The following is a 15,189-nucleotide window of genomic DNA, read 5'->3' on the forward strand; positions in this document are numbered from 1 at the left end:
GCAAATTTGCCGCCTCAGCTTCTACGCCACCTTTAGGAGAAGAACCCCCCACAAAGAAATCTTAAGTGGACTATAAATAGTAATAAATACCAAGAAGGAAATTTGCAAAAAAAAAAAAAGAAGAAGAATAAGAAGGGAAAAAAGGCATTAACCTGCATAATATGACCAAGCACTTAATTCTTTATCATTTCCCCTCCCCCCCCCAACTTTTCTCTGGACAGTCTCTTCACTCTCTTCAGGTTTTCTGTTAGGTTTCACATTACCTAGAGGGCACTCAACTTTTGCCCTGTGCATTCTAGGCACAAGTCCATGCTTTCCTGGTCCATGTTCGAGAATGGCAGGGGAAGGCTGCTCTTTGCTGCTGAACTGTAGCAAACAGCAGTTGGAGCAAACAGGTTTTCTGCGGATAGCTCTTTACTCTGATTCAGTGCTAAAGAACAGACTTTTGCAGGGGGAGCACCAAGGCAGGAAGAAAGGCTCTAAGGCATGGACCTTGGAAAGCCCGGACCTGTGCCAATAAATGCAAAGGTGAGTGTGGATGAGCCGAGAGTTGTCTTATATTTGGTTACACTCATGTCCACATTCAGAGCAGAGTGCCATGGCAGTGAAAGTGGACACATAATAAGCACATAAGAGCCTTACAGGGTCAGATCAAGATCCATCAAGCCAAGCATCTTGTTTTTCACAGCGGTAAACCAAATACTCCTAGGAAGGTGGTGGTGGTGGTGATTTGCTGTTTACAACTAAGTCTCAAAACAACTTACAAATACAGGGGGACTTACACAAGTATTTGAAAGACAAAAATGCCATGAAATCGACAAAACAGTAAAATGCAGACAAGCTAAAAGTATTTGCCCTTCCAGCATCAATGGCAAGGAAAACATTCTACTCCACCCCAGTAAAAGCTGAATGCCGGAACAGGCCATAAGTCACCCCACGTTAATATCCAGAACAGGAACATATTTGCCTGGTGCCTAAAAGTGGACATTGTTGGCACCAGGTGTGTTTTCTTATTTATTATTTTACATACCGCTTGATTGTAAAACAACAACGACAACAACAACCTCAACAAGAAGAAAACTCTGAAATTATCTGTAAAAAGAGTCAAAAACAACTATTTAAAACATTCAGAAATAGTTGAGCTAAGAACTAGATTAAAATACACATCAACATTCCACATTTATGGATAGGCTTGTCTAAACAAAGATGTTATTAGCAGGCGCCGAAAAGAGTACAGTGGTACCTCAGGTTAAGAACTTAATTCGTTCTGGAGGTCCGTTTTTAACCTGAAACTGTTCTTAACCTGAGGTACCACTTAGCTAATGGAGCCGCCGTGCTGCCGCCACACAATTTCTGTTCTCATCCTGAAGCAAAGTTCTAAGCCGAGCTACTATTTCTGGGTTAGCGGAGTCTGTAACCTGAAGCGTCTATAACCTGAAGCGTCTGTAACCCAAGGTACCACTGTACAGTGAAGGCACATGCCTTCTGTCAACAATCAGGGAGTTTCAAAGTATGGATGCTGCCACACTGAAAAATTGATTTCAGTGGAACAAGTATTATGTGGCAACTGTAAGCAGTGCCAGGTCAAAGCAGTTGAGATAAGGGATGGGATAAGGCCATGCTGCAAGTAAACTGGTCCCAAGCTGTTAAGGGCTGTTAAGGGTATAGCATCTAGATCAAGGGAAGTAATAGTGCCACTGTATTCTGCTCTGGTCAGACCTCACCTGGAGTACTGTGTCCAGTTCTGGGCAGCACAGTTCAAGAAGGACACTGACAAACTGGAACGTGTCCAGAGGAGGGCAACCAAAATGGTCAAAGGCCTGGAAACAATGCCTTATGGGGAACGGCTAAGGGAGCTGGGCATGTTTAGCCTGGAGAAGAGGAGGTTAAGGGGTGATATGATAGCCATGTTCAAATATATAAAAGGATGTCACATAGAGGAGGGAGAAAGGTTGTTTTCTGCTGCTCCAGAGAAGCGGACACGGAGCAATGGTTCCAAACTACAAGAAAAAAGATTCCACCTAAATTAGGAAGAATGTCCTGACAGTAAGAGCTGTTCGACAGTGGAATTTGCTGCCAAGGAGTGTGGTGGAGTCTCCTTCTTTGGAGGTCTTTAAGCAGAGGCTTGACAACCATATGTCAGGAGTGCTCTGATGGTGTTTCCTGCTTGGCAGGGGGTTGGACTCGATGGCCCTTGTGGTCTCTTCCAACTCTATGATTCTATGATTCTACAGTAGTGGTAAAAACCTTGAACTTGGCCTGGTAACGAATCAGCAGGTCTCTGAGCACAGGTGTTAGTTGCTGATGGGGTCTCACTCCTGTCAGCAACTGTGCTGCAACTGTGCTGTTCTGCACTCAATGCAGCTTCTGGATTAAGCATAAGAGAAGCCCCACGCAGAGCGCATTGTAGAGATCCAATCTTGAAAGCAACCGCAGGATGAGAGCATCCCACAATTTTGCAACTTCAACCCACGATGAGCAACTTTCAGTTGAAGGTACTTCGCCACCGGATCTCTTGTCTTCATATCCAAAGCACGTGATGAGCAGAAAGATCTTGGCCCATCCTGCAAGCCAGCATTGTTTGAAAGAAGACCTACAATCCTTAAATCTGGGACAAGGGGGTGAGTTATATTCTTGTGCATTGAGAACATTTATCATTTTAAAGCAGCTGTGATTTTTTTCATTCTCGGCTTCCCGTTTTTCATTTTGATGCATATGACAGTTTTTTTTATTTTGTTATTTTTTTCCAGGCTACGGTGGTATGGAGGCTTCCTTCGGTGAAATTGACAGGAATGGGGCTTGGAGGAGACCACAATGGGTTAAACGCCTGGGCTTCTGTCTTCCTTTGTTTTGAGAGATTGTCTGCAGAGTATAACCAGCTTGTTGCGACTGCCTCCTGCTATTTTTGCACAGATTATATTAAAGTTCACCGTTCTTATATCAGCATCCCGTGTCATTTATCCAAGGGATTCCGTGTCAAAGTGAAAGCTGTGTCAATGAATTCAGGAGTATTGCAAGGCGCTGCCGTCTTCCCACGAGGCCGGCTGGATCCATTCCTTGCCGTCACTTGAACTCGCTGCAATACATCTGTGGGACATAATTAAATGCAATAAATAGGAGAAAGCCCTTGGCACCAGCCTGCCAGGTTGCTGCTTGAACATTTCCATGCCTAGAAAACATGTCATCCCATCTTCTCACACCCCCTGGAATGCCCAGCCATTCAAGATAGGACATAGGCACCAACTCTGGATTTCTTCGGCTTCAAAGCATTAGCAGTATAGGAAATACACTTACTCCTTACTGAGCACCATTGATTCTGCAGAAGTAAGCAGCCGTCCAGCCATTGCCACCAGAGTGTTAGGATATGGAGCAGCTTTGAGAGGCAGAATGGTATTTTGCTTAAAGCAAAATGATCCCACAAAATGACTAATAGCTCAGTTGTTTTCATGTGTTTCTTGCTGCAACGGCATTCCCTGCGACTCACACTGATGTGGCTAAAGCTTGTGCATAGGAAGTTGCTTTCCACTGATACATTCACCCTGGGATTGTCTAAACATGGATGGGGAACCTGTGGCCCTTCAGGTGTTATTGGACTCCATCTCCCATCAGCCCCAGCTAGCTTGGCCAATGATCAGGGATGAAGGGAGTTGTCGTCGAACTATTCTGACTGGCAGTGGTTCTTCAGGGCAGAGGTCTGTCCTATCACCAGCTTCCTAATCCTTTTAGCTGGAGATACCTGAGATAGAGATACCTGGGATCTTGAAATGAAATGAAATGAAACTTTATTTGTGTTAACCATTGGCCATAGCAATAAAAGGGCATTACGATGTACACAAAACATCAGGAGTGGCCGCCAGGACCACATAACACCAGTCCTGAGAGATCTGCATTGGTTCCCAGTACGTTTCTGAGCACAATTCAAAGTGTTGGTGCTGACCTTTAAAGCCCTAAAAGGCCTCGTTCCTTGTATACCTGAAGGAGCGTCTCCACCCCCATCGTTCAGCCCAAACACTGAGATCCAGCGCCGAGGGCCTTCTGGTGGTTCCCTCCTTGCGATAAGTGAGGTTACAGGGAACCAGGCAGAGGGCCTTCTCGGTAGTGGCGCCTACCCTGTGGAACGCCCTCCCAGCAGATATCAAGGAAATAAGCATCTATCTTATTTTTAAAAGACATCTGAAGGCAGTCCTGTTTAGTGAAGTTTTTAATATTTAATGCTGTATTGTTTTTAACAATTGATTGGGAGCCGCCCAGAGTGGCTGGGGAAACTCAGCCAGATGGGCGGGGTATAAATAATAAATTATTATTATTATTATATAAAATAAAAGTCAATTATAATAAAACACAGTTTAGGGTCCTGAATCAGCAGTCAAACAGTGGGTCTTATTCTGAATTAATGAATTCATATACCACCCTATACCTGAAGGTCTCAGGGCAGTTGACAGAATAAAGATATAAAATACATAATACATAATCAAAATAAAAACAATGCGATAGCCCTCCCCCCAAAAAAACACATTTTAAAAGGGCATTGGATGTCAAACAAATCAACCAAAGGCCTGATTAAAAAGGAACATTTTTGTCTGGCACCTAAAGGTGTATAATGAAGGCGCCAGGTGAACTTCCCTGGGGAGAGCATTCCACAGATGGGGAGCCACTGCAGAGAAGGCCCCGTTCTCGTGTTGCCACCCTCTGGACCTCCCAAGTAGGAGGCACTACTACTACTACTACACACACACACACACACACACACACACACACATATTGCAATTTCCCCATACAAAGTAAATGCTGAATGCTAATTTCATTAATATGTGCACTTTTATGTACACACCCAAGTACAGGGTTTCCCAAAGTTGGGTCTCCAGCTGTTTTTGGACTACAACTCCCATCATTCCTAGCTCCCAGGACCAATGGTCAGGGATGATGGGAGTTGTAGTCCAAAAACAGCTGGAGACCCAAGTTTGGGAAACGCTGGACTAGTATTATGCATTTTTGTACAAATTTTTTGGTTGCATCAGAAAATTTGGTGAAGCGTGAATTTCGAAGGATAGCAGTATTTTGGTTCACGTGCTTTTTCAGGAAGTACAAATTATATGGGTTCATATTAAAATGCAAAGTGAACCAAATCGCTCCATCCCTAACTATCAATGAATCCAGACAATACAGACTCAGTATAAGATATTTTTATCATTATCATTCTCTCATACATTCCTCACATTGCCTCATTTTCCTGCTGGGTCACAGTTTGGTGGGAATTCCGCAAGAAATGGCTCTGTCTAAGACAGGCTGTAGCAAATATGGTTTTCCCCCAAAGTTTGTTTGTTGTATCTACAAAATTTTAATGCTACTAATCCTATGTAAATTGTCCACCACTGCTGACGGCAAAGAGGAGATGAAAAGGCCAGCGACATTAAGCATCATTAGAATAAGAATCATGTATTCCTCACAGGCGAGATGCACATAATTAGAAATTAGAAAAAGGTCAGATCTTGCCATTATCAACTCAATCAGCTGCTGAGTGCCACACAGTCAATTAATTCAGCATCTGTATTTTTTACAACCCCGCGCACGTATTCCATCGGACTGTAACTCTTTATCCGGACAGATATACTGCTCAGCGAAGCAGGGACATAAAATGAGAGACCCCAAGCAAATGAGCTGAGATAATTGAGAGATTTATTTTACATACACACACATGTATATGTCAAGTCTTCGTGCCTTTGCCCTTGAATGCTGACTTTCAGGAAAGCAGATAGTTGGATGGACGCGCCGGGCTGACAGAGCATTCCTTGAGGACTTTTATTATTATCATTCGTTTATGTTACTTATTACATTTTTTTATCTTGCCCCTTCCTCCCAAGGAGCTCAGGGTGGCCTTTGTGGTTCCTCCGGCCTGCATTTCATTCTCACAACAAGCCTGCGAAGTAGGATAGGTTGAAGCAGGTTTCCTTAACTTCGGCCCTCCAGATGTTTTTGGCCTACAACTCCCATGATCCCTAGCTAGCAGGAACAGTGGTCAGGGATGATGGGAATTATAGTCTCAAAACATCTGGAGGGCCGAGGTTGAGGAAGCCTGGTGATTGCTGATTTGAAACCAGCACTCATTCCAGTCCAGCACTCAATTTGCTCAATAAGTGTGTGTGTGTGTGTGTGTGTGTGTGTGTGTGTGTGTGTTAAATAGAATGTGTGAGACAACCTGTTTGTTCAGAAAAAGCTGTCGCTACTGCTTCTTCTCCACTCCTCCCAGGGCAAGATGGTCCTTCAGTTTCTTTCCTCCAACTTTATTGGTCAGACTATTTTCCCATGTAGTCATTAAAATTAAAAGAATGCTTACCAAAAAAAAAATATTAAAAATACCATACACAAATTTTATACAACTTGATGTTGCCTTTCTTTTCTTTTCTTTTTTTGGTGATGCAAATCCTCTTTTCCGGCAATGCATTAATGTCAATCCTAAGTAGGAGGCAACGAATCGAATGCCTCAACCTGTGAAATTTCATGGATTCTTAAAAAGTGCATAGGGTGACCTTTGAAGCACATTTAAAGCACAAGCCGCCTCCCCCCAATAACCCTGGGAACTGTAGTTTATCCCCCACAGAGCAGCAGTTACCAACACCCTTAACAAACTACAGTCCCAGTGTACGGTGTGAATACGACCGAAGTGTGTGTGTTGGGAGACAGACAGATAAAAATCCAAGGTTGCATTCAGCTAACCTCTACTAAGGGTAGATCCACTAAAAATTAGCCGTGTCTATTAATTTCAAGTTATACAGCATCTTTAAAAGCAGAGACATCACCTTGCCGACAAAAATCCGTATAGTTAAAGCTATGGTTTTCCCAGTAGTGATGTATGAAAGTGAGAACTGGAGCATAAAGAAGGCTGATCGCCGAAGAATTGCTGGAGGAGACTCTTGAGAGTCCCATGGACTGCAAGAAGATCAAACCTCTCCATTCTTAAGGAAATCAGCCCTGAGTGCTCACTGGAAGGACAGATCCTGAAGCTGAGGCTCCAATACTTTGGCCACCTCATGAGAAGAGAAGACTCCCTGGAAAAGACCCTGGTGTTGGGAAAGATGGAGGGCACAAGGAGAAGAGGACGACAGAGGACATGATGGTTGGACAGTGTTCTTGAAGCTACCAGCATGAGTTTGACCAAACTGCAGGAGGCAGGAAGACAGGAGTGCCTGGCGTGCTCTGGTCCATGGGGTCACGAAGAGTCGGACACGACTAAACAACTAAACAACAACATTAATTTCAGGAGGTCTTCTCCAAGTATGAGTAGCATTGAGTGCAACCTGTAAAAGACAGGTTGATACTACCGATATGTATTACAGGTGGGGAAAATTTTAGGCTCATCCAATTGACCTGCGATCACCAATGTGCGGGTCCTTTTGGACCCTGAAGAGGGCAGAACGGGGGCAAGGTGGGCTGTCAAAGTGCATGGCACTCTTATGCACACTTCGCCAATGCCCATGGGGGTTGGGAGTGGAACCCCATGTGAAATAGTCGTCACCTGTCCTGGATTCCCATGTGAATGTTCTGGGGTGCCCGTGAGCTAGTGATTCTTGGGTCTGGCTCCAGAGAGGGCCTGTAGTCAGTGGTGTTCTCGGGGGGGGGGGGTGCCAGTACTGCATACCCTTGCAGATTTTAATTTGTCCAGATTTTAATTTGTCTGATTTAATTTTACGATGTTTTTAAATGAATTGATGCCTGTTTTTATGTATACTGTGTTATTTATATGATGTTAGCCGCTTTGAGCCCAGTTCTGGCCAGGGAGGGCATGGGGTGGGGTACAAATTATTATTGTTATTATTATTATTATGTGCCCCCCCAGAAAAAGCCCTGCCCATAGTCATCATTTCCTGCTTTCTACTGAATCACGCATGTACACACATACAACTGAATCACACACATGCATGTGTGTGCATGAGCTCACACACCCTCCCTGTCCAAAATCCAAAATTGCAACTGTGCTATCATGGTTTCCATAGGAAAGGCCCAGAAAGCAGTACTGCTCCTAAAGGTAAAGGGACCCCTGACCATTAGGTCCAGTTGCGGACGACTCTGGGGTTGCTGCGCTCATCTCGCTTTATTGGCCGAGGGAGCCGACGTACAGCTTCCGGGTCATGTGGCCAGCATGACTAAGCTGCTCCTGGCGAACCAGAGCAGCGCTCAGAAACGCCGTTTACCTTCCCGCCGGAGTGGTACCTAATTATCTACTTGCACTTTGGCGTGCTTTCAAACTCCTAAGTTGGTAGGAGCAGGGACCGAGCAACAGGAGCTCACCCCGTCTCGGGGATTCGAACCGCCGACCTTCTGATTGGCAAGCCCTAGGCTCTGTGGTTTAACCCACAGCGCCACCCGTGTCCCTCTAGTACTGCTCCTACATCCTGCCAAAGGCATCCCAGTTCACCCCATCTGCGTCGCTTTGCTCCTTCCTGTCATCTGTAAAAAATGAACAATGGCGTACAGAAGTGCTTCAGCAGTTCCAATTCAAGGGAGAAGCCCCATCCAAGCTGCAACTGCAACAGACTCCCAGGAGTTTGGGGGGGGGCAGTGTCATCACTTTAATCTCAAGAATTCTCTAGAGTAGAACAGGGAACAAGAGGAATTTGCCCCCTATCTGATCCTGGGTTGCTATGCTTCTGATTAACCTTTTTCCTTTCTGTGTTTGTCAATTCCCCCATACACACACACACACACACACACACACACACACACACACACACACACACATGCCCTTTCCTCCTGCTTCCCTTCTGTCTTTGTGATTCGATTTGGAATGCCTTCAGTGTGCATTAGGAGAGAAAAACACCTCCTTATCTTCAGGTCATCCTCACTAGGCTCTCATCACTGCCCAGCGCTTCCGCTGCTTCTTTCCCTGAGGGTAGACATCCGTTGGCAAAGAGCAAAAAGGGGGTGTCCCTGTTTGTGCTGGACTCCTTCCCTAATTGTACCATGGCAAGCTCCCTAGCAGACTAGAGGGCCATCCAAGTTAATTTGCATAGTCATCATACCCATGAGCAGCCTGTGACTAATAGTTTGTAAAGGTGGCCACTAAAATTAGCAAGTTGAAAAAGTGCTTTGAAATTTAAAGACTCTTTGTTACATAAAAAAGCAGATTTATTGCCCTGTGGTGAATAGCTGGGATTTTATATATTATTCAAGATTTTGAGCCGGGGCTGTAAAACGTACGGTCTCAGTTCCATGCATGGAATGTTTTATGTGTAAATTTTTTAACATTTATGGGGTATATTTTACTGAGGCCAAGGCTTTGCTCAAGGGAGAGCTTACAGGCATGTTTCCACTCTCCAGCCTTGTTAGGCAGAGTGGCCAGCTGAGAATAATCAGGGACGCTTTTGCATAGAACACTTACAGCTGGGTCCCAAAAGCACTCCGGGAGCGAGATGCTGAGTTTTGCAAATGGAGCTTCTGGTGTTTTTGGCCTGCTTAGACGACAGAAACATCCATTTTAAAACATGGATGCAATACCTGGTTCAGATCAGTGGGAAACCATGGTTGCCTGCCACACAAGGGAGCCATAAAAGAGCATGCTCTCCGCTCCCCTTCCCTTCCCTTTCGCACGCCAAACATCTTTGCTTCCAGTTTTAAACTGGAATTTAAGTGCAATTCCCCCAACATGTCCAAACTCGAGAAAGGACCAGTTACCAACACCAGTTGTGGAAAATGAAGTTCTTAAATTAAGAAACCCGAAGTCAGCAGGGAAGGAAGTCAGTCTATGTGTATTTTAGTTTTGTTTTGTCTCATATTTACTTTTTTATCTTTTTCTACCTCTTTTTTTCCCCCTCTTTTTGTATTATATGTATTGTTACTTTTTTCTTTGAATTTACTCTTTTTTGTTCTGTTTTGTGATGTCTTATCTGAAATCTAATAAAAAGATATTAAAAAAAACAAACTCGAGAAAGGAAGCATGGTTTGTTAAAGCTATAGTTTAGGAGCCAGCTGGAGTCAGAAACCGTGGTTTGATTCTGGAATGCTCTTACTGACTATTGTTTAAAGCAGGGATGACTGAACATGTAATCCTCCAGGAGGCTTTTGTGGTTCCCTGAGATTCTTCCAAAATTTATTTTAAAATTAGGAAATTATAAATCACTTCCAGTATTTGTTGCCCTTCAAATGCCCCCCTTTTCCATTTTGATCCAGCTAAGTTATAAAAAAAAAGTCCAGTGGCACCTTAAGGTAAAGGTAAAAGGACCCCTGACCATTAGGTCCAGTCATGGCCGACTCTGGGGTTGCAGCGCTCATCTCGCTTTATTGGCCAAGGGAGACAGCGTACAGCTTCTGGGTCATGTGGCCAGCATGACTAAGCCGCTTCAGGCGAACCAGAGCAGCGCACGGAATCGCCGTTTACCTTCCCGCCGGAGCGGTACCTATTTATCTGCTTGCACTTTCATGTGCTTTCGAACTGCTAGTTTGGCAGGAGCAGGGACCGAGCAACGGGAGCTCATCCCGTCATGGGGATTCGAACTGCCGACCTTCTGATCGGCAAGTCCTAGGCTCTGTGGTTTAACCCACAGTGCCACCCGCGTCCCTCTGTGGCACCTTAGAGACCAACTAAGTTTGTTCTTGGTATAAGCTTTCGTATGTATGCACACTTCTTCAGATACCGATTTTTTATATTTTTATATATATATTGACTGCGTCAGACTAATACGGCTACCTACCTGCAGCTAAGTTATACTCAGAGTAGACCCTTTGATATTAATGAACCTAAGTTAGCCATGTAGATTAACTTCAGTAGACTAGAACTAGCATTGGATACAATCTATAGCCTTTTCAGTGACTGCACCTATGTTTGCAATCTACTGCTGAGAATGGATGAGATTGCTCCTATGCGCATTTTGGCTGCGCTCTATAGAGTGCCTTCAAGGAGTTGACTCAAACCAACCAAATTCAATCCTAACTGAGTTTCATTGAAAGCAGCACTTGTGTTCTCAGAGACTTTCCAACTGTAGATTGACAATAATGGTATGGTGTTTTTTTTCCTTTATTGAGTTTATATACCGCCCTATACCCGGAAGTCTCAGGGCAGTTCACAGAACAAAATCAAAATATAAAACCACAAAATATATAATCAAAATAAAAACAATAACCCCCAAAAAAACAACACATTTTAAAAGGGCATTGGATGAATATGAATGAATATTATATAAGAAATATGTAACTTTGTGGTAGAAAGTAATGGATAGACAAAGTACAGTGAGATTAATTGGAAGTCAGTTTTAAATTTCTTTTCTATAAATTTTATAATTGTGTTCAATACCAGGAGTATATATGATGCTTTATATTAATCTTCTTATATCTTATAGTGTGGTGGTTTGTTTGATCTTTCTGTTATTTGTTTGTTTGAGTGTATGTTTGTTTACTTGCATGTACGTCTGTTTTTCATAAACGTATTTATTTTAAATTTAAATAAATAAGGTTGATTAGTATTAATAATATTCTTTGGTGGTTGTCTTGCAGCCATAGAACTTCTTCGCCCTGGAGAGTTGCCAAACACTAGACAACTTTTACAAGCACTGTTAGGCATGTTCCCTCATGGTATTTTATGAATGAGAGAGTGTGCACCTTTGTTTCAAACACGTAGTTCTAGCTTGTGAAGTTCACTGCCTTTCTAAGCGTGGCTGGGCTGCATTTCACCAAACCTAGAGTCACAAACATTAACTATCAGTGAGGAAGAGATATGCCAGAATTGTAAATCGCTATGGAAACTAGAAACTTTCTGCATACCTTACAGCAGGTATGGATAACCTGTGGCCGTTCCGATGTTGGGGTCCAACTCCCATCAGCCCTAGCCAGCATGACCAATGGTCAGAGATTATGGGAGCTGGAATCCAAAGGCATCTGGATGGCCACAGATTTCCCCACTCCTGGTTCACTGATTTTATCATCATCATCATCATCATCAAATAATAATAATAATAATAATAATAATAATAATAATAATAATAATAATAATTTTTTAAAAAAATTATATCCCACCCAACTGGCTGGGTTGCCCCAGCCATTCTGGGCAGCTTCCAACACATATAAAAACATAATAAAACATCAAACATTAATAGTAGCAATCTGATTCAATACAAAAAAAAGCTCACAATATCTTTAAAAGAAACAACTTATAGCAAATAAAGCAACATTCAGCAATCCATTTAAAAATACAGTCATACCTTGGCTCCCGAACTCCTTGGGAGTCTAACATTCCGGCTCCCGAACGACCGAAAACCGGAAGTGAGTGTTCTGGTTTTCAAACTTTTTTTGAAAGCCAAACGTCCAGCGTGGCTTCCCCTATTGTTTCCAGCGCACCTGCGCAATTGGGAACCAATTGGAAGCCGCGCTTTGGTTTTCAAACTTTTCGGAAGTCCAACGGACTTCAAGAACGGATTCCATTTGACTTCTAAGGTCCGTCTGTAACAGTAAACAGTAAAATTAAATATCAGCAAGCAATAATTAAACAGTTTACTACTATCAATTACAACAAAGAATTACTAAACAGTAAAAACAACGGCAAGTCACAATGCATAAAATACCACAAAACATAAAAAGCCAGGAAACACAATTTATAAAATTATTTTTAAATCCTTGTTAGTATATGTTTAGGTCACTAGTAGGGCTGCCACTGGGTTAAATAAACATTGGTAAATAACCAAGAGTTTTATTTAGTTCAGTTTGCCTATGAAAAAAGATAGTTCTGAAGAAAATTATATACTTTGGTTTAAGATGATACACTGAGGTGCCTCAATAGGCCTCTTCATAAAAGATGCATTTTATCTTGCTCATGAGAGGGCGAACCTATTCTAAGATGGTCTTGTCTTTTGCAGTTTCTATCAGTACTTGTGTTGTAGAAATAAATAAATTCCATTTGCTAGGCAATTAATCAGGCAGGAGGCTTGTTAATCCATAAGAATATTCCAGCTGTTTAATGCACCCAATGAATGTATACATTTTGGCAACCCTGGTTGCTACGCTTATCTTTTGAATGTGATGGTGAATGCTTTCTATCGTTGGACTGACCCTCTGCTCTCTTCGGTTTCTTCTTTATCCCCAGATGGTGAAAGCCATTCAGGTCCTGAGAATTCACCTCCTGGAGCTGGAGAAAGTGAATGAATTGTGCAAGGACTTTTGTAACCGTTACATCACCTGCCTCAAAACTAAGATGCACAGTGATAACCTACTCAGGAATGACCTCGGGGGGCCTTACTCCCCAAACCAGTCCTCCATAAACCTACACACACAGGTAATAGTTGAAAAATGTTCAATGTAACACGACTCCTTAAAGAATTTCAGGGTTTCTTCAAGCTGTTTCGTATTTTCTAATGTAGAAAAGTTAGCATTTATTTCATTTTTTCTTTTATTTTGTGGACTGGCAAAAGATCTTAGAGAAACGTGGATATTTCCAGGCATCAGAGAGATGAAGCAATGGTATTTAAAACTCTGCACCAGGGTGAGCCAAATCCTACTTTAAGAAAAACTGATTTATGCAACCTGTATAAATAGCATTCCCTGGTCTGAGCAGTGTTATTGGGTAACTATGACTGAGGATTGATTCTGTTTCTGATAGTCAATGGAAGGGGCACTGAAGCGCTTTTCCCTGATCACAGGAAATCCTACTGAGCCCCCAGCCTTATCCCCAGCTTCTGAGACTTCACCCAGCCGCCTTCCGGCAGAACTTCCCAAACCAAAGTTACTTTAAAAGAGAAGGAGAAAAGCAGAGAATCTCAGAATTAACTATAACTGAGGTCAGCAGGTGTTAGATTAAGATCTGCTGGTAGAATGGTTATTTCAGTAAAAGGACTGCAAAGTAGCTTCAGTTCTGGTGCCCCAAACAAATTCCTGGGCTCAGAATTTTTGAATTCTAAGTGTATGGCTCTATTTGGTGGGTTTGGGGGGTTCTAGCAAAAAAAGGGGGAGAATTAGAACCCATGTTTGTACATCTCTGCCCCATGGGGCTTGTGAACCCGGGATTTGGACTAGTAAATTGGAGGGGGCGATCTCTTACGATGTGACATTTCTGGTTGTATTCAGCTTAGATTCCATCAGCACACCAATTTTTCCATGTGCAATGGAATGTTCTTCCCCTATCCTCTCTCTGTGCATCCACTAAATATGTTCATGGGGTCTGCTAATCCTCCAGAACAGATTTGGGGATAGTTTGGGACATCCATGAAGGGGGGGGGGGAAGATTCCCTTGGACTAACGCTCATCCTTGAAAAAGATTAGTGCAATATGTCCCTTCATTTCAGCACTGTTATGTTTCAGTACGATTTTTCACAGTGTCAACATTATATTCCCTATTCCGCTTTGGCTGCTGTGGTTCTTAGAAGGTTTGTCTGTGCCTAGATAGCCCTGTTCAGAAGGAACGCTCTCTCACATGTTGAATTAACATGCAATCAGAGAACAAAGCTTCAGCACCAACATTATGCACACCACGCAGATGTGTGCAGAGAGGAAGTCTGGGCACATACGGCGTTGGTGTATTTAGGCATTCACTTGAACATGTGAACTCTCAAAGTCTGGGCAGAGGTAGGGGGCTGCACACAAGCCCTGGTTGCTACATCCTGGAGCAGGTTACACCTCCCCTCAATCTTGGGTTTCCCCCCTGTCGAGTAGGAAACATCTGCAGGAAGCATCTACCCATATTTGCTGAAATGCAAGCAGTTGCATGGAAGGTTCTACCCGTTTCAAGAGAACACAAGTTGGAAGCCATCTTGCAGATCTATCCTGCTGAATGCCGAGATAGCCAGTGACTGAGCATGCACAGGGATGTTGGGGGAAGTGTTTGTGTGCACACCCCTGCCATCCTGCCGAGATACAGAGTGCGCGCGTTCAGGAAAATGCACTGGTGTCAGGGGGAGAAAGCTGATGTGCATGGGATTGAGGCTAAGTTAATCAGCAGAGCCTGGCTCCTCACTCATATGTTGTTTTGACATGTGAGCAGTGCTTTTTTTCTTTAAAAAAAAGATGTTTAGGGGTACTCTCATTTCCCTACCCATATTAAAATACTGCCCCTCAATGAGACCAAACTTAGATGCACATAATGTTTAGGAGTGTGCGTACCCCTGTGTACCCCCCCAAAAAAGCACTGTGTGTGAGCACTTCTAAACAGGATTTCCCTGTACTAGCTGTTGTTGCTAGCATCTGTCTCGAGAGGCAATGGAGTGCGCCTCTGAA

General features: G+C 43.2%; 1 protein-coding gene across 7 annotated transcripts in view; it reads left to right on the top strand.

Moving 5' to 3' along the window:
• PKNOX2 (PBX/knotted 1 homeobox 2) overlaps positions 1-15,189 on the top strand; it is a 456,599-nt gene that overhangs the window by 366,149 nt on the left and 75,261 nt on the right. For all 7 annotated transcript variants that reach the window (XM_079955104.1, XM_079955109.1, XM_079955105.1 and 4 more), the window contains one exon: positions 13,067-13,255. In XM_079955104.1, the coding sequence (XP_079811230.1) occupies positions 13,067-13,255 (189 nt within the window). The remainder of the gene's footprint in view (positions 1-13,066; positions 13,256-15,189) is intronic.

The sequence above is a fragment of the Podarcis cretensis genome (genome assembly GCF_951804945.1).
Source record: "Podarcis cretensis genome assembly, chromosome: 15".
Classification (NCBI taxonomy): Eukaryota; Metazoa; Chordata; class Lepidosauria; order Squamata; family Lacertidae; genus Podarcis; species Podarcis cretensis.